Source organism: Elephas maximus, chromosome 15 (assembly GCF_024166365.1).
Source record: "Elephas maximus indicus isolate mEleMax1 chromosome 15, mEleMax1 primary haplotype, whole genome shotgun sequence".
Lineage (NCBI taxonomy): Eukaryota > Metazoa > Chordata > Mammalia > Proboscidea > Elephantidae > Elephas > Elephas maximus.
The window spans coordinates 76,563,783-76,588,600 of NC_064833.1; the positions used below are offsets into that span (position 1 = coordinate 76,563,783).

General features: G+C 40.2%; 1 protein-coding gene across 2 annotated transcripts in view; it reads right to left on the reverse strand.

Moving 5' to 3' along the window:
* Window positions 1–530: 530 nt before the first annotated feature.
* The window catches only part of TRIM55 (tripartite motif containing 55), a 55,385-nt gene continuing 31,097 nt past the window's right edge, over window positions 531–24,818 (reverse strand). Inside the window, exons 5-10 of one of the 2 annotated variants that reach the window (XM_049854105.1) lie at window positions 6,501–6,734; window positions 6,085–6,107; window positions 5,861–5,985; window positions 4,252–4,472; window positions 2,681–2,965; window positions 531–1,117 (exon numbers count right to left, since the gene is read on the reverse strand). In XM_049854105.1, coding sequence (XP_049710062.1) covers window positions 1,001–1,117; window positions 2,681–2,965; window positions 4,252–4,472; window positions 5,861–5,985; window positions 6,085–6,107; window positions 6,501–6,734 — 1,005 coding nt within the window. In that variant the 3' untranslated portion in view covers window positions 531–1,000. Of the gene's footprint in view, window positions 1,118–1,797; window positions 2,966–4,251; window positions 4,473–5,860; window positions 5,986–6,084; window positions 6,108–6,500; window positions 6,735–24,818 lie in introns of those variants that run through there. The other variant, XM_049854104.1, reaches the window with a different exon arrangement.

The window sequence follows — 24,818 nt, forward strand, 5'->3', positions numbered from 1 at the left end:
GGGCATTTACTCACAAGCATATGGAGTTTACCTTTAAATATTATTAATTAAACTGATAACATTCAAAAAAGGGAGTAAGATGTCAGTCCTTATAACAGTAATCAACAAAATGTTTATCCATGAGAAAGGTAACTCAACAATAATATGCGGGGGCTGTTTGATGGCTTTAAGGTTTTTCTTTGTTTCTAATTCATTATAGCTGGTGTACGAATGTTAATCCAATGTTGATCTTCTGGCTTCTTATTCATTCAGGTCACACCTGGCTGCAGCCCCTGATGTGATGCACTCGGTGCCTTTTTTTCAGAGCCCTCCCCTCCAAGGAGAGTCACTGTAGTGTTCGAGGGTTCAAAGAGAAACAAGAAGCTACCTAGTCCACCTCCCAGCAGTGCAGAAATTGCCTACAACAGGAGTCACCTGGTCTTCTCCTGGGCATCTCTGGCGTAAGCAGAGGAAACAAGACTCTTTTATCTATGGAAGAAGGAGCCCTGGTGGTGCCACTTTTAAGCACTTGGCTGTTAGAAAAAGGTTGGTGGTTTGAACCCACCCATGGGAGAAAGACCTGGAGATCTGGTTCTGTAAAGAAAATCCTATGGGGGAAGTTCTACTCTGTCACATGGGGTAGCTAGGAGCCCATACCCACTCAATAGCACCCAACAACAACAATCTATGGAAATAAGGATTGCAATTTCTACCCCTGCCTCTTTAAGAGCAGTGAATCTTCACTGCATTATTGACAGCATTTGAAACTGGGGAGCTCATTCCTACTGGATTACTGAATAATTGCCCGTTGAGTCAGGGTTCCCTCCATGCAGGATTAGATAAAGGAGCCTGTCTCCTCAGGAAACGGCTTTGAGGCGGTTGCATTGTAGGGAGCTTGGGGCCCTGAGTATTGTCTACCAACATGATTCTTTTTAGATGCTGAGCCTCAAGGTTTGGGGAGAAATTCTTCTCCGGGCTTCCAGAAGAGGAATCTTATGGAAGAAGCTACATGAGATGTTAGTCAAGGGAAAAGAAAATATTTCCTACCCATTAAAGTAAAAAGCAAGCACTGAATCTGACGCCAGATGTAGTGAAGTAAGACCAAAAAAGCCAAAAGTGCTAGGCAGATTACTAACTCCTGTGAGAAAACAAGAAGAAAGCTTCACCGATGTTATCACAATTTTTTTTTTTCCCCAACACCCTTAGGATGGTCTTTTCATTCTGGTTTGGAGTACCTACTATATGCTCTTCATGGAATATTATACTACAGTTTTCAGAAAGGAAACCCTGGTGGCGTAGTGGTTAAGAGCTATGTCTACTAACCAAAAGGTCAGCAGTTTGAATCCACTAGGTGCTCCTTGGAAACTCTATGGGGAAGTTCTACTCTGTCCTATAGAGTCGCTATGAGTCGGAATGGGGTTTGGTTTTTTTTTTCTCTTTCAGAAAATAACTCCCCCTCACTCAGATCCCACTAACCATATAAGAATTCCAATAAACTCTATAGAAACAATCAATGCCTACTCCATTCTTTTACATAAAAACCACCTTAAGAGTTTTCCTCACTTTGGAGATGGAAAATGGTGATGGTTGCACAATATGGTATATGTAATTCATATCACTGAGTTAGACACTTACAAATGGTTAAAATGGCAAATTTTTTGTTAGACATATTTTACCACAATAAAATTTTAAAGTTTTCCTCACATCAAATATTTATTTTTGATATTTTTCATCTACGAGAATAAATATTCGCCACAAAAGCATTTTATTTTGAACTTTCCAAACATAATTTCCTTTTATTACCTCGTCGAATTGAGGTTCACATAAGAAGATACAGTCACAATGTTAAGCAAGTCTATTATTTTTGAAAAAAATGTTGTTTGTTGCTCATCACCTGATGACCCAGGAGTATGGAACTAGAGAGTGTTTCTTTGGCAGCCCCCTTGTCTGGGCACCACTCACACCACACACATAATTTAAGAATACTCATGGGTATAGAGTAACCATGAGTATTCTTCCTTCTGAAGAAATCGTAAAAGATTTTTTTCTGTGAAATTTTGGAGCCATGCAAACATCTAACGTAGGTTAGGGAGAGGAACGTGGACTTCAAACACTCATTATAAAAAGAGAAGGGGAAAAAAACTACCGAATATCCCTTTAATGTACGGAGAAAAATACATGCTTTTCTGCTTCCAGCAGGACATGCTTAGGAAGCACTGGTTTCTTCAAGCCAAGGCTATCTTTGTCTAGCTGTGGCCAACACTCTCCCCAGAATTCATGAATCAGAGGTTATTTTCCAAAGCAGATTTAAAGCTCAATTCACACGTGCTCCTTGGGGGTTGCTGGGAACTACACAAAAGCAAGTGATTAGTGCTTGGAAGCCCAAGGAGGACACAGAAAAGGCTGAGCAAGGGCACATGGCCATTCCAGAGATCCAGGGACAACCACCAGTCACCGCAGGCAAAGCAACTTTCTGCCCCTCCCCTGGGAAGCCAGGTGTGAGGTCACACGTTAGAGTGACATCAAATCTGTTTTTTGTTTTCCTTTCACATATTGCTTAAAAAACATGTCAATATTGGGGTGAGTTGTTTCTTTGTTTTTCCCAAGGCAATGATTACTCTCTCTCCCTCTCGCTGTGTTTTATTCCCTGGGACCCCCGGCAGCACAGGAAAGCATCAGACAGAAGAGCATCAACACTAACCTGAGAAGTGGCTGCAGGTGAACTAGTTTCCTTACCACTCTCTGCTGCCCTCTCATTGGCTGCGGCTTCCGCCACGGCTGCCTTCTGCTCACTGGAATCCTTAGAACCTGGATTCCCTACTTGTCCCAGACCTTCATTCCCTGTGGTGGAAGGTGGGTTGGCGGCTTTCCGGGTCTGGCCTTTATACCAACTAGGGTAAAACAAGGGATCCGTAGTTTCCGTTGCTGCAGGGGCTGGAGTTTCAGACTCTGGGGTCTGCTGAGAGCCACTGGGCACAACCTCCCCCTTAATCAGGACAGATAAATTCGGAAGTAAAAAAAAGAAAAAGAAGAAAAGAGCAGTCGGTTTTAGTTCCTTTTGGGTTTGAAGACTGAGAGCTGTCTGAGTGCAGTGCTGACTGTTTGTTTCAGCTCATCCCACCCTACTGGGTGCTAAGGGAAAGAATGCAGACAACAGCGCCCCCTTTCTTCTCTTCTGGGCTTGTCTTTCACTAAGCGGTACCCAGTGGAGGCTGAAACAGAAGTCTAAAATGAAAATTGCTTATAAAATATCGGATGTGGAAAAAGGATCAAACTATTGACCAGAATTAATTTTGTCACATTAGATGTTGGCTGCCGAACCTCTTTTCCAAAACCAAAAATCTATTTTATTGGTCAAGTCCAACCCTCATTTAGTTACCACACCATTTTCAATTTCAGTGCAATAGGTATACCCAGAATCAAGATTCTCAGGACTATAGATAGTATCTTAGAGCTACTGTCCTATGGAGACAGCATGGAATATAATTCAATCTTTGAGTACCCCCTCTGAGGTTTTGTTTCTATAGATAACTTCAATCCCTCTCTGAAAAAAAGGTACAAAACCAGGGCCCCTCTCTGATGAGTGGGTATTGCCCACAAATTCAGTAAGTTGGGATCCTGTCTGCTGAAGGTGTCATGGAGCTGGCTCAAAGGCTTGAGGACAGGACAGTTCACATTTTAGAAACATATGGTCAGCCAATTAGGTGCAGCATTTGTGATGAACAATTTCCTAAGAAATCTTTTAAACAACCTATCGACATGTAATCTTGTTAACTGACAAACCCATAGGAAAGCAGGATTTATTTGTTTCTCCATGGAAGGGAAGATAAGTGGTGTGGCTTCTTTTATTACCTACAGAAAAATCAAAATTCTGAAAGTATAATCACTTTTATTGTTAATTCTGTATTATTTTTCATCCCATACTTTACATCTGTATTCATTAAGCAACAAAGAGCAGACCCAATCCTCCTGATATCATCTATGAATTAATGTTTTACACACACACACACAATTTCTAGACAAGGATGGCCTCAGATTTGAGGGTGTTTTTGGTGGGAAAATCTTGTTAAACTAAGTCTTGTGAACCAGCTATAACAACAATGACCTGTTGCATCACTCAGAGGACTTTTCTTCCTTACACTGTGATTTCCCTGAAATCTTTTGTCCTACACATACAAATGCCTGGTGTATAGTCATCTTTTTCTTACTTTAAATTGTTCAGCAAAGAGGCACACCTGTGTGTCCTGGAGGAAGGAACTCATTAAGAGTTACCTGTGTCACTGGGGCCTCAGCAGTAGATGGCAGGTCTGGAGGTGGCTCTGCAGAGGAAATGGGAAGTGTCTCGGAGGCTGCTGGGAGCTCGGAGGCCTGCAGCGAGGGCTGAGAGTTTTTCTCCGGAGTTTCATCTTCTCCTGATGACTCTGTTCGAACATTTTCTACCTCTTCCACTTCTATAACTGCTTCTTCTTCTTCTTCTCCTTCATCTTCTTCTTCTGGTCAGGTAAGGAAAGCCATTTTTTAATCATAATTACCACCACAGCCATGAATGCAATTAATGGCCAGTACTGACAGACCAGGTTAAAGACAAGTGTGTGGGGTAATCCTCTCCAACAGATGGGTAACAGCCCAAGTAAGCCAGGCTGGGGCTTGGTGGCTCCAGTTCAGTGTAGACAGGGCAAACATGAAGGGGTGCCTAACCATCACTATCTTCCTTGTTTCCCTACCCAGGACAAAATGGTGTGCTCACCACCATCCCAGAGCCTGTCCATGTTTTAATCATAGTCTGCTACCTGTGGAAACTCTGGAGGGCTATTTGTCTCTGTCATATTAAATTGAAACGCACCTCTCTTCCCCATCTCAGAAACATACAAAACCCTCACTCACTTTATCTTAATTTTTTACCGTCTTTTTTCAGTGAATACTAATTTTTGTCACAGTTAACGCCAGGACTCTTTTCCTAACCCAATAAGCTTAATTTCAGACAAGCTTAAGCTTTAAAAAAAAAATCCATCCTGAAGATCTGCTTCTGAATTTAAGTCTGTGGACACTGATGCAGCCTTACGGCATTATTAGTGGCCTAGCCAAGGGGTCACGTCATCTAGATGAGCTAGCACGAATCAAGGTGATCAAAGATTTGGTCAGTTTCAAAGTTATTTTCCTCTTTTCGATTATTTCATCAAGATATATTTCCAGGGGTGGGAAATCTAGGCCAAAGCGTAGGGCTATGTTTAAGGCTCATGCAGTACATCTGGGCACACAGACTCAGCTTTATTTCCAGGTCGTGACTTATTACTATTTTTGCCTCTAAAGTTAGAGTAAGTGGATATGCTATGATATCTAGCTCAGATGTGTACTATGTTTTATTTTTATATGATTCTTAATCTTGTACCTGATGCCATTCCATCATCATAGCTAACACTTTATGTATGGTCAAGGTTGAGATCATCACCATGAATTATTAAGTATTTGACTACCCAGAGTCAAATGCCCTCCAAAATGGCATTACAATACCCATTGCCGTTGAGTCGATTCCGACTCATAGCAACCCTATAGGACAGAGTAGAACTATCTCATAGGGTTTCCAAGGAGCAGCTGGTGGATTAGAGCAGCTGGCCCTATGGTTAACAGCTGAGCTCTTAATCACTGCATCACCAGGGCTCTGGCATTGTAATAGGCACTGTGATATGCAAAGCTGAATAAACTCTCTCAACAAGCTATATGATTCTGTAATGAGGCAGAGCTTCACTTTGGATTACAATCCTTGTAAAGTTGTCGACATTCATTCTGGAGGTGAATCTGAGTCCCTCTTTCCTCCCACTGAACTCTTCTGCTGCTTTCACAGAACTGCAGTTTTGGCCAAATGGTCAAAAGAGTAACAAACCTCTGTAAAAATCAATTTCTCGTATTATTTTTTCTTCTCTATTGAGGTTGACTGTGAAGTGGTTCATATTTTCATAACCATGTTCTATTTTCTCCATCTGAAATGCCTTCGATGCTTCAGAAATTCTGCAACAAAGATAGGTTGCTACTTGCTGTCACTGAAGTTTGATAGCCTCAGGTAAAAATAAAAAGCACACACTTTCCCACAGAATAAAAATTACTTACTTTTGTAACAGGGTTTTGGCATTCTGTGAAAGCAAACAAAAGATAGGCTTTCTTAAATTCTTTATATCAAAAATGGTGTTGAGACTTAATTCTTTCCTTTGCTGACTCGGAATCTCATAGTTTAGCTTCTAAATGGCATAAATAATTGCTATTTGATAGCACAAAAAAAAGCCCTCTTATATTTAAGCAATGCTATGGTCTTTTAAATATATGTTGATTAACTTATTTAAACAGATAAAGATAGATGCACAAATTGGGCTTATATTTCATCTGGCAAAATAAGTCAAAATGAGGTGAACATAGAATAATGCAAGTACCCTATAAGGAGATGCTCTTGCATCAATTTGTGATAACAATGAAATTCTCTAGCACCCACCTTCTCAGTTTGTTTTCTCTGGTGCCAAAAAGAAACTTACCTGTAGAAACACTGCCATTTCTGGCTCGTCCATGAACTGGATTCCTGACTCAACCAACTTTGATACGTTCTCCAAATGATCAGAATACTTTTTGATCAGAGCTCGGACATGTTCCAATTTCTCCTCTTGGGTACGGGTGATGACTCGTGTCATTTCATTCTTTCTCTCCTCCAGGATGCCATACAGGTAATCAAACTTCTCACAGAGTTCTTGCTTCTGATTTCGGCAGCATTCCTGTGATTTGAGTTAGCTAATGTTAGGAAGTTTTTAAAAGTCAACATTTGGGAGATAAGAAATTTTACTTCTGTAGCATATTTTTTTCTTTTCCTTTAAGCTGACCCTTTAAGTATTTTTTTTTAAGTATAATTTTTTATTATTATTATTATTAGGTATAGATACCACTGTCTTGACTCTTGGAAAAGCTATTTAGAAAATTCAAAAATCAATCAAATTGGCTAAATTGATCAGTGATTTTTCAATCTTCTGTCCTTTGTAAATGGAGAATTTCATAAAAATTAGGACAGATTTTGTTTTGTTATGTTTTTCATTTGTGTGTGTGTTTGTGAGAAAGGAAAAAACTATTCCACTTCCTGGTTTGTACCCTTCAGTCTCTCTGCTCCATCTATACCACTACTGTCCTCAGTCCAGTCCTTTCCTGTAGATTTGGTAGTTTCCCAATGGCCTCTGCATCTGGGAGTGCCCTCTCCAAGCCAACTCACGCACTGAAGCCAGATTCATTTTCCTGGAGTAGAGTTCTAATCATGTTTTTTCTCTATGATGACTCTCTGTTACCCAAAGAATAACATTCAGATTTCATAACTGGATTTTAAGACCCTCCATGATCTGGTTCCAGCTTTCTTCCACGATATTCCACTATCCTTCACATATTCTATGTCAGAAAAACTAAACCACTCACTGTCTTTTCTCATGCTTTCCCTTCTTTCTAGAATGTTTTTTCTCCCCAGCTCACAGCTGCAGACTCTAAACAATCCTAAAGACAGTGTTAAAATACCTCATAAGCTTTGCTAGATCTCTATGGCTAAAATGTAATATGTCCATTCTCTGAAATCCCATAATAGTTACCATTTATGGCATATACCTGCATCTACCAAGTCCTTTATTTATCCAGTACCATCAAAGAGAGGGAAATACTGGATCTCATCTTTGTTCCATGGAGAGAAAGGCTATATTGGAAGTCAATGTATCTGTATTGTGTGGCTGAAGCGTCCCCTCTACTTTGAGTCCATGATGGAATCATAATTAACTTTCCAACTGGCCTTTTGATTTATCAAGTTCTATGTTTTAGTAAGCTTGGCATGTGTGTATGTCAACTCCTTGGACCTGACCATCTCTGGGGCTGGGACCTCTACAGCTGAGGGCAGGTCCTGTGCCATGATGGTCCAACCTAATTCTCCTGCACTCTGAGGGCTACTGGGAATTCAGCCAATTTATCTTTGATATCTCTCACCTCAGTATGACCCTTATCACATGTTCTTTCATTTTAGTAAACATCAGTCTCTCTTACATATTGCTTTCTTCCTTTACATGAGTTTCTTACATATATTCTTGACATATTTGCAAAATATATTCTTACCTATATCTAAACTACATTCTCCTTGAGGGCAAAATCTGGGTCTGATTTGCCTTAATGCCTAGTAGGACACACACTACTTTGCATAGTAGAAATTCAGTAAATATTTGGTGATTTACTCCAGTAAATATTCAGTAGTCAATCTGTTGAATACAGTTTTATAAATTTTAAGTTTCATTTTCCCCAATTTCTCTACTATTCTCAGATTAAGAGGAAAAGAGGGGATAACCTAAGACTAAGTGTTGATTTTAAAGATACTCCACAAATGTGAAGAAATACATCTCTGACTTCACTTGGAACACAGTGAGTTCTCATCACGGGTTCTAAGCAAATTAGAACACGCAAAGGAGATTCAATAGTTCAAACAATTTTAATAGTAAGTACTAGTTACTGCTGTCATCTACCCATTCATTCACTCATTTGACAAAAAAATTCTTAAGCATGTCATTTGTGTCAAGCAATATGCAAGACTCTGGGGATCTAAAAATGAATTAAACATAGTGCCTGTTCTCAAGGAGCTCACACAGTTCCTTGAATGAGAAAACCAGTAATGGAATACTATATAGTAAGCTGAATAATGGAAATATTTTAGAGATTTATACCAGGTTTCATAGAAGCATAGAGGTGGGGACATAATCCAACCCTTTGTGTGAGTGGGAGATGTTCAAGGGGAGCAATGAGCGGTGGCTCAGGAAAAGCTTCTTTGAAGAAGTGATGCATGAGTTAGACCTTAGAGCATGAGTAGAAGTAGAAGAGATGAGGGAAGGAGAATAAAAATGCAGGAGTCTAGGCAGTTGTCAAAGTAATCATATAAGGAGCTACACACAATGTCAAGACAGTGGAAACTAGTGGGCTTGCCAAATTTCCATTTGTTTTGAGCACTCTAGCTTGATATTTGGACTATTACAACAAGGCCTAGAAACTGAAGCCTGTTAGTAGCTTCCCAATCAAACTTTCTTTCACTGTATTACCTATTGTTCTAGCTTCCAGACAATCATTACCTACTGCATTCCTGAAATATGCTTCTATGATGTTTAGAAAACTCTACTGCTTACTGCCACCACTCATCTGTCACTTTGTTGTATTGTGGTGGCTGGTGTGTTGCTGTGATGCTGGAAGCTATGCCACTGGTATTTCAAATACCAGCAGGGTCACCCAAGGTGGACAAGATTCAGCAGAGCTTCCAGACTAAGACATACTAGGAAGAAGGACTTGGCAATCTACTTCTTAATAAAATTGGCTGGTGAAAACCTTAAGAATAGCAGCAGAACACTATCTGATATAGTGCCAGAAGATGAGCCCCTCAAGTTGGAAGGTACTCAAAATACACTGGGAAAGAGCTGCCTCCTCAAAGCAGAGTCAACCTTAATGATGTGAAAGGAGCAAAGCTTTGGGGGCCTTCATTTGTTAATGTGGCATGACTCAAAATGAGAAAAAAGAGCTGCAAACATCCGTTAATATTTGGAACATGGAATGTTGAAAGTATGAATCTAGGAAAATTGGAGGTTGTCAAAAATTAAATGGAACACTTGAAGATTGATATCCTAGGCATTAGTGAGCTGAAATGGACTGGTATCGGCCATTTTGAATCAGACAATTATATGGTCTGCTATGCCAGGAATGACAACTCGAAGAGGAACCGCATCACATTCAAAAAGAACATTACAAGATCTATGCTGAAGTACAACGCTGTCAGTGATAGGATAGATAATATCCATATGCCTACAAGGAAGACCAGTTAATACAATTGTTATTCAAATTTATGCATGAACCACTAATGTCAAAGATGAAGAAATTGAAGATTTGTACCAACTTCTACAGTCTGAAATTATCCAGTCATACAATCAAGATGCACTGATAATTACTGATGATTGGCATTCAAAAGTTGGAAACAAAGAAGGATCAGTAGCTGGAAAATACGGCCTTGGTGATCAAAATGACACCAGAAATCACTTGATTGAATTTTGCAAGACGTACTAATTGGAAATACCTTTTTTCAACAACATAAACGGAGACTATACACGTGGACCTCACTAGATGGAATACACAAGAATTGAATTGATTACGTCTGTGGAAAGAGATGATGGAGAAGCTCAGTATCATCAGTCATGATAAGGCCAGGGGCTGATTGTGGAACAGACCATCAGTTGCTCTTAGCCAAGTTCAATTTGAAGCTGAAGCTGAAGAAAATTAAAACAAGCCCATGAAGCCAAAGTACGACTTTGAATATATCCCATCTGAATTTAGAGACCATCCAAAGAATAGATTTGATGCGTTGAACACTAATGACCAAAGACCAGGTAAGTTGTGGAATGACATCAAGGACATTATACATGAAGAAAGCAAAAGGTCATTAAAAAGACAGGAAAGAAAGAAAAGACCAAAATGGATGTCAGTAGAGACTTTGAAACTTTCTTTTGAATATCAAGTAGCTAAAGCAAATGAAGTTAAAGAGCTGAACAGAAGATTTCAAAGGGCTGCTCAACAAGACAAAATGTGCCAAGACCTGGAGTTGGAAACCAAAGGGGAAGAATACACTTGATATTTCTCAAGCTGAAAGAACTGAAGAAAAAATTCATGCCTCAAGTTGCAATATTGAAGGATTCTATGGGCAAAATATTGAACAATGCAGAAAGCATCAAAAGAAGATGGAAGGAATACACAGAGTCATTGTACCAAAAAGAATTGGTCGACATTTAACCACTACAGGAGGTAGCATATGATCAGGAACTGACAGTACTGAAGAGGTCCAAGCTTCATTGAAGACACTGACAAAAAACAAGGCTCCAGGAACTGACAGAATACCAGTTGAGATGTTTCAACAAAAGGATGCAAAGTGCTCATTTGTCTATGCCAAGAAATTTGGGAGACAGCTACCTGGTCAACAGACAGGAAGAGATCCATATTTGTGCCCATTCCAAAGAAAGAGAATTCAACCAAATGTGGAAATTATAGAACAATATTATTATCACACGCAAGTACAATTTTGCTGAAGATAATTCAAATATGATTGCAGCAGTATATTGACAGGGAACTGGCAGAAATTTAAGCAGGATTTAGAAGAGGACATGGAAGGAAGAATATCATTGTTGATGTCAGATGGATCTTGGCTGAAAGCTGAGAATACCAGAGAGATGTTTACCTGTGTTTTATTGACTATGAAATGGCATTTGACTGTGTGAGTCAAATGAACAAATTTTGGATAACATTGCCAAGAATGGGAATTCCAGAACACTTAATCGTGTTCATGCAGAACCAGTACATAGACCAAGAGGCAGTCGTTCAAACAGAACAAGGGGATACTGTGTGGTTTAAAGTCAGGAATGGTGTGTGTCAGAATTGTATATTTTCACAATAGTTATTCAATATGTATGCTGAGCAAATAATCCAAGAAGCTAGGCTATATGAAGAAGCATGAGGCATCAGGATTGGAGGGAGATGGATTAACAATCTGTGATATACAGATGACACAACCTTGCTGCTGAAAGTCAAGAGGATTTGAAGCACGTACTGATGAAGATCAAAGACTACAGCCTTCAGTATGCAACCTCAACATAAAGAAAACAAAAATCCTCACAACTGGACCTATAAGCAACATCATGATAAATGGAGAAAAGATGGACATTGTTGGGGGTTTCATTTTACTTGGATCTACAATCAATGCCCATGAAAGCAGCAGTCAAGATATCAAACGATGTACTGCATTGGACAAATCTGCTGCAAAAGACCTTTTACAGTGTTGAAAAGCAAAGATGTCGCTTTGAGGACTAAGGTGTCGCTGACCAAGCCACGGTATTTTCAATTACCATGTGCATGGGAAAGCTGGACAATGAATAAGGAGGAACAAAGAATTGATGCCTTTTGATTATGGTGTTGTTGCAGAATATTAAATATTACATGGGCTGCCAGAAGAACAAATAAATCTGTCTTGGAAGAAGTACAGCCAGAATGCTCCTTAGAAACCAGGATGGTAAGACTTTGTCTTAATGTACTTTGGACATGTTATCAGGAGGGACCAGTCCCTGGAGAAGGACATCATGCTTGGTAAAGTAGAGGGTCAGCGAAAAATAGGAAGACCCTCAGTGAGATGGATTTGCACAGAGGGCTGAAACATACCAACAATTTCAACAATGGGTTCAAACACAGCAAGGATTGTGAAGATAGCGCAGGATGGGGTAGTGTTTTATTCTGTTGTACGTAGTGTCACTATGAGTCAGCACCAACTGGATGACACCTAACAACAACTGCTTATTAAGAATATACAATTGCTTCTAACTTATTTTTCTAAAATGAACTGTGCACTTCAAACATTTATGATGAGTATTATATTAAGAGGAAACTCTGGTGGCGAACTGGTTAAGAACTACAACTCCTAACCAAAAGGTTGGCAGTTTGGATCCACCAGGCGCTCCCTGGAAACCCTATGGACCAGTTCTACTCTGTCTTAATAGGGTCACTATGAATCAGAATCAGCTTGGCGGCAGTGGTTTTTTTTTTATTACATTAAGATTTGATACTGGCTGAATGGTTTTGTTTCATAAAATTATTTCCTGTATATGATTTAATATGTGTGGGAGCATTCAAGCTTTTGAGAGACAAATGATTTGTAATGAGACTGATGTGAAGTCATTTGGTTAGTGTATTCTCTCAAGTCAAACAAAGATGAGATCACTTTTATTTCAGACATGTAAATTTTACTTACTGGTTTAAACATCTGTCTACTTACATGCTTAGATTATTTCCAATTCCAAATACTATCTTATTTCTGGTTTTTTTTTTTTTTAATGATTTGCACTATTTTGAATGGTAAGAAAATTACTATTATTTTAACGGTTCCTGGGTGGTACAAAGGGGAGCCCTGGTGGCGCAGTGGTTAAGTGTTTGGCTGCTAACCAAAAGGTTGGCAGTTTGAATCTACCAGCCACTCATTGGAAACCCTGTGGGGCAGTCCTATTCTGTCCTATAGGGTCCCTATGTATCAGAATCAACTTGATAACAAAGGGTATTTTCAGGGTGATGCAAATGGTTAATCTATTTGGCTGCTAGTCAGAGGTTGGAGGTTCAAGTTACCTAGAGGCACCTTGGAATAAAGACTTGGTGATCTCCTTGGAAAAATCAGCCACTGAAAACTCTGTGGAGCACAGTTCTATTTTGACACACACAGGGTTGCCATGAGTTGGAATTACTTGACAGCAACTGGTTTTATCATTTGCTTATGCAGTTTAGGAAATGCTTCCCCATGCATGGTATATGCTTTATTATTATTACTATTCTTATAATATTCTTATATGAAGCCCTGGTGATGCAGTGGTTAAGAGCTACAGCTGCTAACCAAAAGGTCAGCAGTTTGAGTCTACCAGCCTTTCCTTGAAAACCCTATGGGGCAGTTCCACTTGGGCCTATAGGGTTGCTATGAGTCGGGATCAACTCAACGGCAACGGGTTTGGTTTGGTTTTTGGTTTATTCTTATATAAGTACATGCTTTGTAAATATTACTTAGATATTACTGGCACATACCAGTACTAATTGCCATCAAATCGATTCTGACTCATGATGACCTCATATGTTTCACAGTAGAGCTGTGCTCTATAGGGTTTTCAATGGCTGATTTTTCAAAAGTATATCACCAAGCCTTTCTTCTGAGGCACCTCTAGGTGGACTCAAACCTCCCAACGTTTCAGTTAGCAGCCAAGTGCATTAACCATTTGCACCACCCAGGGACTCCTCCCTGGCACATAACCAAAAAACCCATCGCCATTGAGTCAATTCTGACTCCTAGCGATCCTATAGGACAGAGTAGAATTGCCCCATAGGGTTTCCAAGGCTGTAAATCTTCATGGAAGCAGACTGTCACATTTTTCTTCCACAGAGCTCTTGGTGAGTTTGAAGCACTGACCTTTTGGTTAACAGTCAAGTGTTTTAATACTGAGCCACCAGAGTTCCCACCTGGCACATAGTAAGCACTCTATCAGTGCTTATTAAATTTAGGTTCAATTTTCCTTAATTTGTATTACTCAGTTGTGGAATTTTGAAGCTAAATGGAATCTTATAAGTAACCTGCTCCAAAGCAAATCATTTCATTCACGTGGAAACTGAAGCTCAGCAGTTAAGTCATTTTCTCAAGACCATCCTGCCCATTAGTGGTGGCACCTGGCCTAGAGCCAAGATATTTGAACTCCTAGGACCCAGCATTGCTGCTTCCATCACACGTAGCTGTGCCCATATTTTAAAATAACTTGAAAAAAAATTTATATGAACTGCTTATGAATGGAATATATGCCCTTTAGCAAACCTACTATGATGAAAGTAGGTTTTAAAGATAAGAAATCTCAAACTGCTTCAGAATTATATTCATTTGTTCATTCCTTCAACAAAATTCACTAAGTGCGTACTATGTGACAGGTACTATAAGATCTAAACACATGCTGTAATTTTCCAGTGTTCAGGAGAATGGTGAAAATTAACATATTTCCTAACAGAAAAAAAAATTCACTTTTTCTTTTTCCTCTTGCTTATTGTGACTTCAACATAATTCTATGCAAGATATGGTAAAGTTTCTGAAATAGGAAAAATGTATGCTTCTTCACTGGAATTATGAAATTGGTACTTATAAGCTTTTAGAAATTCACTTAAGATATTCGGGTTAATCTGATATCAGATTCAAATGTGGAAAATGAGATTGAAATTCCCAACTAGAAAACCCCACACAGAGCTTTTTCATACTCTCTGAGGTAGAAACAGCCCATGCAAGGCTAACTTGGGTGCCCTTCGGTCCTCTTCGGCAAGAGGACCTTCAAAGTGCTATGAAAGTCAGTAAGTGACAAGTACCTCAGTTTATTAATTCTCTCTCCAAGCCAACTAGATAACAGGTATCTACTATGAAAGGAAAATAGGCTCTCAGAGCCCACCTAGCTACTGGTAGTGATTACTCTGAATTTCAGTACCTACTGCGCCTTTGTGAATCTGAAACACTTTCAACATTGACTTTCTAGTAACCTGGAAAATGGAATGGGAAAAAATGTGACGTCTGCTTTGTCAAAATGTCTGCAGACAGAACACTGTAAAGGGCGATTGTTACCTGCAAGAGCATGACAGCAACCAAGTTTCTCTCTCTCCACAAAAATTCAAAGGCATCTCCTTGCACTTAACATACTCATTTTACTTAGTTGTGTTAGAAGGTATGTATCTTTAAGCCCAGTTCTGGGCTGTATGTGTACACATGTACACACAGACATAACTTCTCTGGGGAGTAACTGAATCAAGATTTATATTTGGGGGACTTTCAAATTCTGTTTTTTCAAATGTTTTCATTTTCTTATTTTTGAGGTCTGTGGCTCCTGTGTGTGTATGTGTGTGTGTTCAGCAGTGAAGTAACCTCCATCATAAATGCACCAGGGTTAGCCTCCAAGCATATTCTGATGTAAAGCTTCCAATTGCAACATGACGTGCCTCCAGGGTCTGCCAGGACAGATATTTATTGGCTTCGTGGAAGAACCAAACTAAATTGGTCTACAATACATTAATGAAAATAAAATCCCTCCCGTATATAGGCAGAACCTGGTAAAAATCAATATATGTAAAGGGGTGATTTTATAAATGCAAGAATATTATGCTCATATTGAAGCAGTAAGATGTAGAATATTGTTTCTATGCAATGTCCACAGATATGGATAAAAGAAAAAAATTAAGTAGTCAGTTGAATGTTTTCTTAGACCTGAATAGGTAACCTTTAATACTTATCTAAAAACAATGTCCATCACGTGTCTGTCAGTTCATTGTACCGTGGGGGTTTGTGTGTTGTTGGAAAGTATACCACCAGTATTTAAATATCGGCAAGGTCACCCATAGTGGACAGGTTTCAGTGCCATTTCTAGACTAAGACAGACTAGGAAGAAGGACCCAGCAGTGTACTTCTGAAAAGAATTAGCCAGTGAAAACCTTATGAATAGCAACAGAACATTGTCTGATATACTGCCGGAAGATAAGCTCTCCAGGTTGGAAGGCACCAAAATACAACTGGGGAAGAGCTGTCTCCTCAAAGTAGCTTCCATCTTAATGACGTGGATGGAGTCAAGCTTTCAGGACCTTCATTGCTGATGTGGCACAACTCAAAATGAGAAGAAACAGCTGCAAACATCCATTAACAATCAGAACCTGGAATGTTCAAAGTATGAATCTAGGAAAACTGGAAATCATCAAAAATGAAATGGAATGCATAAAGATTGGTATCCTTGGCATTAGTGAGCTGACATGGTATTTGTCATTTTGAATCAGACAATCATATGGTCTACTGTACCGGGAATGATAGCTTGAAGAGGAATGATGTTGCATTCATGGTCAAAAAGAATATTTCAAATCTATCCTGAGGTATATGGCTGTCAGTGATAGGGTAATATCCATACGCCTCAAGGAAGACCAGATAATACGACTGTTATTCAAATTTATGCACCAACCATTAAGGATGAAGATGAAGAAATTGAAGATTTTTACCAACTTCTGTAGTCTCAAATTTATCCAACGTGCGATCAGGATGTGCTGATGATTACTGGTGATTGGAATGCAAAAGTTGGAAACGAAGAAGGATCAGTAGTTGGAAAATGGCCTTGGTGAAAGAAACGATGCTGGAGATCGCATAATTGAATTTTTGGAAGACCAATGACTTCTTCATTGCAACATAAATGGTGACTATACATATGGACCTCCCCCAGTGGAATACACAGGAATCAAATAGGCTACATCTGTGGAAAGAGATGATGGAAAAACTCAGTATCATCCGTCAGAACAAGGCCAGGGGCTGATTGTGGATCAGACCATCAATTATGCATTTTCAAGTTCAAGTTGAAACTGAAGAAAATTAGAACAAGTCAACGAGAGCCAAAGTACGACCTTGAGTATATCTTATCTGAATTTAGAGACCATCTCAAGAACAGATTTGATATGTTGAACACTAATAACCAAAGACCAGACGAGTTGTGGAGTGGCATCAAGGACATCATACATGAAGAAAGCAAGAGGTCATTAAAAAGAAGAGAAAGAAAGACCTAACTGGATGTCAGAAGAGACTCAGAACTAGCTCTTGAACGTCGAGTAGCTAAAGCAAAAGGAAAAAATGATGAAGTAAAAGGGCTGAACAGAATATTTCAAAGGGCAGCTCGAGAAGGCAAAGTATTTTGATGACACGTGCAAAGACCTGGAGATGGAAAACCAAAAAAGAAGAACACTCTCAGCATTTCTGAACCTGAAAGAACTGAAGAAAAAATTCAAGCCTCAGTTTGCAATACTGAAGGATTCTAGGGGGAAAATATTAAATGACACAGGAAGTATCAAAAGGAGATGGAAGGAATACACAGAGTCACTATACCAAAAAGAATTGGGGTAACATATGATCAGGAACCGAAGGTGCTGAAGAAAGAAGTCCAAGTTGCACTGAAGGATTTGGTGAAAAACAAGGCTCTGGGAATTGACAGAATACCAGTTGAGATGTTTCAACAACCAGAAGCATCTCTGGAACTGCTCACTCATCTATATCAAGAAATTTGGAGGACAGCTACCTGGCCAACTGACTGGAAGAGATCCATATTTATGCCTATTCCCAAGAAAGGTGATCGAACTGACTGTGGAAATTATCGGACAATATCATTAATATCACATGCAAGAAAATTTTGCTGAAGATCATTCAGAAGCGGCTGCAGCAGTATATTGACAGTGAACTTCCAGAAATTTAAGATGGATTTAGAAGAGGATGTGGAATCAGGGATATCATTGCTGATGTCAGATGGATCCTGGCTGAAGGCAGAGAATACCAGAAAAATGTTTACCTGTGTTTTATTGACTATGCAAAGGCTTTTGACTGTGTGGATCATAACAAATTATGGATAATGTTGTGGAGAATGGGAGTTCCAGAATGCTTAATTGTGCTCATGAGGAGTCTGTACACGGATCAAGAGGCAATCATTCAAACAGAACAAGGGGATACTGCATAGTTTAAAGTCAGGAAAAGTGTACATCAGGGTTTATCCTTTCACCATACCTATTCAATTTGTATGCTGAGCAAATAATCCAAGAAGCTGGACTATATGAAGAACAACAGAGCATCAAGATTGGAGGAGGGCTCATTAACAACCTGTGTTATGCAGATGACACAACCTTCCTTGCTGAAAGTGAAGAGGGCTTGAGCACTTGCTGATCAAGATCAAAGACCACAACCTTCAGTATGGATTACACCTCAACATAAAGAAAACAAAAATCTTCACAACTGGACCAATAAGCAACATCATGATAAACAGAGAAAAGATTGAAATTGTCAAGGATTTCATTTTACTTGGATCCACAATCAACACCCATGGAAGCAGCAGTCAAGAAATCAAAAGACCCGTTGAATTGAGCAAATCTGCTGCAAAAGACCTCTTTAAAGTGGTGAAAAGCAAAGATGTCACCTTGAGGACTAAGGTGCGCCTGACCCAAGCTATGGTGTTTTCAGTTGCCTCAAATGCATGCAAAAGCTGGACAATGAATAACAAAGACTGAAGAAAAACTGATGCCTTTGAATTGTGGTGTTGGTGAAGAATATTGAATATACCTTGGACTGCCAAAAGAACAAACAAATCTGTCTTGGGAGAAAAACAACCAGAATGCTCCTTAGAAGCAAGGATGGTGAGACTGTCTCACATACTTTGGACATGTTATCAGGAGGGATCAGTCCCTGGAGGAGGATATCATGCTTGGTAAAGAAGAGGGTCAACAAAAAAGAGGATGACCCTCAAAAAGATGGACTGACACAGTGGCTGCAACAATGGACTCAAGCACAGCAACAGTTGTGAGGATGGTGCAGGACTGGGCAGTGTTTCGTTCTGTTGTGCATGGGGTCGCTATGAGTCGGAACCAACTCTAAAGCGTCTAACAACAACAGCAACAACAACAACAAAAAATTTTGTTTCGAAGTTCAAAAACCCCTCATAGAAGTGCTAAAATTGCCAGATTTCAAGTTTCAGCCATCTTTATATTTTAGGGAAACCCTGGTGGTATAGTGGTTAAGTGTTATGGCTGCTAACCAAAAAGTTCAGCAGGTGCTCCTTGGAAACTATGGGGCAGCTCTACTCTGTCCTATAGGGTCACTATGAGTCAGAATCAACTTGACAGCAATGGGTTTGGGTTTGGTTTTGGTTTTAGTGGCAATAAGATAAAATAGTATACGCTACTGCAAAAGGGAGGTTTTCATGGGTGGGGGAGGGGGAACAGGGAAACCAACAGTAGATGATCTGATACTAAAAGTGTAGCTACCTGGCAAAAACACCATCATACCAACACTTTCAATCATTAGCTTTAGACGCTCACTTTTCTCCCAGAAAGTCATGACTCTCTGAAATGATCTTGCTATTCATTTGTTTTACTGCCTGAGAGCAGGGACTTTTCTGTTTAGTTCATCACTATTTCCCAGGTTTATGTGGACAGAATATGGCACATAATACACACACAAGAAATAGAGTTGGAATGATTGAATGAATGAATGAAATATGACACAAATCTAGAAATATTCATCCCTGCACTCAAAAGTTTCTATTTTGTTCTGGTCCAAGTAATTAGGTATTTAAGATGATACTGCACATCACTGCTTCACTCAGTCTCCAAACGAAGAAGGTAGAAAATAGCTCCACAACCTCACACCCGTTGCTTTCGAGTCAATTCCAACACACAGTGATCCTATAGGACAGAGTAGAACTGCCCCATAGGGTTTCCAAGGAGTGACTGGTGGATTCAAACTGCCAACCTTTTGGTTAACAGCCTTAGCTCTTAACCACTGTGCCACCAGGGCTTCTATAACTTTAGGAAAGCCATTCAACCTCAGCACAGTTTTTATATTTTAAATTGTAAGAAAAGGGATCAGATTAGATGATGGGGAAGGTCCTTCTAGGAGTCCCTGGGTGGTGCAAACGGTTAATATGCTTAGCTGCTAACCAAAAGGCTGGGGGTTTGAGCCCACCCAAAGGCACATCTGAAGAAAGGTCTGGTGATCTATTTCCAAAAACTGAGCCATTGAAAACCCTATGGAGCACAGGTCTACTGCGACACACTTGGGATCACCACGGGTAAGAACCAACTCGACAGCAACTGGTTGGTTAAAGTCCTTCTGACTCTACGGTTCCGAGATTCTGTGACTCCAGGTAAATGTGGAGATATCTCAGAGTCTTCAGGCTTTATATAAAAGGCTTATTTCCATTCCCAGCAAGTTTCAGAGTGGTCATCTACATCACTATGACATACATTACATGTCCTTGCCCTGGAATGTCAGTCCTAGTTTGGGAGTGTGGTATGTATGGCCAAGATAGGAAAAACGTAAGACAGTTGTGGCCACTGCTCTTACCATGTAAGGAAGATGGTTCTGTGACCAAAATAGAGCTGAAGATAAGCACTTAGCCCACCACTTGTTACTGAGCAACTGTGGCTCTATAGGGCCCATTCATATCTATACCACATTCCTCCAACATTAATCAAGACACACTTGTCGGAAGCTGCAAGTCTGAGTCCAAAAGTACCCCCTCAACTTCACTTGAAATACCGTAGTTCAAAATTCCTTTCATACATCAATCAGGTTTTCTTTTCCCAGAAATTAAAAAACAAAAACAAGAAACAAACAAAAACCCAAGAGTAGGTTAATAATCCTGAAGAAAGAACTACATTAAAGCAGGAAGTTCCTTCCAAGGAAATCAGGTCCAGGCTTTATTTGTAAAGCCCCAGTTCCAGGCACTTGGGGTCCTCTGAGTGCAGACCAGGATGAGAACCCGGTCTCTGCCAGGCTGCAGTCAGCCCCTGTGGGCTGGAAAAGGGAAGACAAACTAGAAAAACACTGTCCCTCCAGATAGACAAAGCCCTGAGGCACACCAGCTGGAGTTCAGCCCCCTCCGCCCACAGTCAGAAGCTGAAGCCTTCATGCAGCACACAAGGAACAGTTACGTTTAGGGACCACAGTTTCACAGGCTCATGCCCTTTTCCACCATACTGTGTTGCCCCTCACCTCGCATTAGAAAGATGATTATGGCATAATTGTGTGGAATTTCTAATGCTTACTCCTGGAGGTCTTGGCATTAGGGTTATTTATTATTATTATTATTTAATCTCCTTGAACAAACCCTCAGAGGGCTGAGGACCAGGTGGGCCAGTCCTAACTTGAACTGAACTTCAACGCAAGCCCCACGGACGTAGCAAGCCAAGCAGCTGTCTAATTTGCTCCTTTCTGCTGTGGATAGTCAGCAGGTTTCTTGAAGAGGCCAAGTCTCCCCTGGTTGCCAATATTTTGAGTTATCACAAAGTATCGTAGATAAGGAATAGAGCTAATATCTATTTCCATTCATTCTCAGTTTTTCCCTCTGAAGAGAGTTGCTCAGCCCTGCTGTCATAATTGACCACGACCCTGAGAGGTTTATTTTGGTGCCATTTAAAAGACACCTCATGTGTTCCAGAGTCCCCGGGGGGTGCTAACGTACTTGGGGGCTAACTGAAAGGTTGGAGGTTTGACCCACCCGGAAGTTCCTCTAAAGAAATGCCTAATGATCTGCTTCCTAAAAATCAGCCACTGAAAGCTCTTTGGAGTACAGTTCTGCTCTGACGCACATGCGGTCACCATGAGTTGGGGTTGAGTTGAAGACACCTGGTGTTTCATGTACTCCAGTGGCTCACAACTATCATTAGCATCATCAGAATAAGTGAGGGAAGGGGCAGAGCAAGATGGCAAAATAAGTGGACTCTCTCATTTACTCCCCCAGCAACTAACCCACTGGAAAATAAGTAAAAACAAGCACGGGCTGAGATCTCAGAACTCTGGGTGGCAGCTGAGGTGTAATAAAGTTGGGGTGAGTTCAGAAGCAGGGGAGAGGAGAAGCAAGGATGGCACAGAAGCTCGGAGTACCGATCTGCTAACATCTGGAGTGCTCACTCATCACAGCCATTTTGGGATGGGGTTGGACAACACCCCAAATAGGGAACACAGAAATTGAGCTAATCTGAGGAAGCTGTAGCCCGATTTTTTAAGGTAGCACAGATTGACTGTGGGAGTTCGTGGGCCACACAATTGGGAGGGGTGAAGGGAGACTGTGGTGCTGTGAGAGATTGCTGTTGAATCTCGCTGAGGCCTCAGACAGATGGGGCACTAGGACCGGGAGGAACTGCAAGGGCAACAGGGCGAGGGGAATAGTTCTGATGAAGGGGCAACACAGAAAGCACCCCATCTTCCTTACAGGAAAGTCGAGCCCCATCGTTTATGTCAGTGTCTGCAACCAAACCACCACCCCTCATCATGCATATTGAATTCTAGAGATCAAGCATCCAGAACTCCTGAATCAGCACTGAAAAAAAAAATAATAATAACGAGTGCCCTCCAGTGGTTCTCAGGAGAAAATACCAGGCCCGCTGCCTCTGTGTCACCTCGGACCCATGGAGACCCTGTGGGGTGAAGTGGACCTGCCCCATTGAGTTTTCAGGGCTGTGAGTCTTTGTGAGGCACACTGCCACATCTTTCTCTCGCGGAGTGGTTGGTGGGTACAGGCCCTGGTCTTGTGGTTGGCAGCTAGGCACTTGCCACTGCACCACCAGGACACCCAATCAGAAAATTTTTCCACAAAAATCGGAATACAAAATTTTTTTAAAAAGATAACTGAACGACCCACATTCAACAAATAGTAGTAAAACACAAAATCACACAAGAAGGACCAATCAAAAACAAAGCATGAAGAAGAAGAAATTTCTCCTATAGAGGTCAGACTAATGGAACAAATTGAAAATTTTCAAACTATGGTGCTAAATATGTTTAAAGAAAGCACAAGGAAAACAAGCTAGCATAGATCAGGAAACAAATGGAGGGACAAAATGAGACACTCAACAAGGAAATTGAGAACATCAAAAAAATAAATAAAAACAGAGAAATACTGGAACTGAAGAGTAAAGCAACTGAATTAGAAAAAGCAAGAGAAAAACTCAACAATAGAGTGGAAGAGACAGAAGATAGAATAAATGAACTAGAAGACAAAATGACTGAACTTCTCAAGTCTCCAGAGAAACAAGAGAAAAGAACAAAGAAAAGCATACAAACCCAAAAGAAAATACGGAATTTAATTAAGAAATCTAACATTAGAATTATTGTAATCCCAGAGCACTGTGACAACAATAAAGGCATAAAAACAGAAAAATCAGAATAAAAAAATCAAAGAAGATACAAAACACTCAGAAAACAAATAGCGAAATGAGTGAGGCAGATACTTTGTTTTCAGTAATAACCTTAAATGTAAATGGTCCAAACATCCCATGCAAAAGGCAGAGAATGGCAGAATGGATAAAAAAAGATCCATCCTTTTGCTGTCTACAAGAAACACACCTTAGGCATAAAGACATAAACAGACTGAAAATAAAAAGATGGAGAAAAATATTCCACGCAACCAGTTAACAAAAAATAGCAAACAACAGATAAAACAGACTTTAAATCAAAATCTATTACAAGAGATAAAGATGGACATTACATAATAAGAGGGTCAATCTAGCAAGAAGACATGACAATTATAAATACACATGCACCTAACAGCAAGGCTCCAAAATACATGAAATTAATACTGAGTAAAATGAAGGGAGAAATACACGGCTCCACAATAACACAAGGGGATTTTAACACACCACTTTCAATGACAGACAGGACATCTAAAAAGATCACTAAAGATGTTGAGAACTTAAATAAAAACATAAGCCAACTGGAGCTAACAGGCATATATAAAACACCCCACCCAACATCAGAAAAATACACATTCGTCTCCAGTGCACATGGATCGTTTTCCAGCACAGGCCATATGCTAGGACACAAAACAAGTCTTACCAAAAACAAAGCATCTTCTCTGACCATAACGATATGAAGCTACAAATCAACAACAGGAAAAATAAGGAAAAACAAACAGAAACTAAATAATGTTGTTATGTGCCATCGAAAATAGTATATCAAAATATACTATACAACCACACTGTAATCAAAACAGCCTGGTATTGGTTCAATGAGAGACACAGACAAGTGGAATAGAATTGAGAACTCAGAATTGAACCTAGCCATATAAAAAAAAAAAAATTTTTTTATATATAGACAACTGATTTTTTTAAAATAATTTTTATTGTGCTTTAAGTGAAAGTTTACAAGTCAGTCTCTCACCCAAAAACCCATATACACCTTGCTACACACTCCCAATTACTATGAGACAGCCTGCTCTCTCCCTCCACTCTCTCTTTTTGTGTCCTTTTTGCCAGCTTCTAAATCCCTCCACCCTCTTGTCTCCCCTCCAGGCAGGAGATGCCAACATAGTCTCAAGGGTCCACCTGATCCAAGAAGCTCACTCCTCACCAGCATCCCTCTCCAACCCATTGTCCAGTCCAATCCACGTCTGAAGAGTTGGCTTCGGGAATGGTTCCTGTCCTGGGGCAACAGAACATCTGGGGGCCATGACCACCGGGGTCCTTGCAGTCTCAGTCAGACCATTAAGTCTGGTCTTATGAGAATTTGGGGTCTGCATCCCACTGATCTCCTGCTCCCCCAGGGGTTCTCTGTTGTGTTCCCTGTGAGGGCAGTCATCGGTTGTAGCCAGGTGCCGTCTAGTTCTTCTGGTCTCAGGATGATGTAGTCGCTGGTTCATGTGGCCCTTTCTGTCTCTTGGGCTGGTAATCACCTTGTGCCCTTGGTGTTCTTCATTCTTCTTTGATCCAGG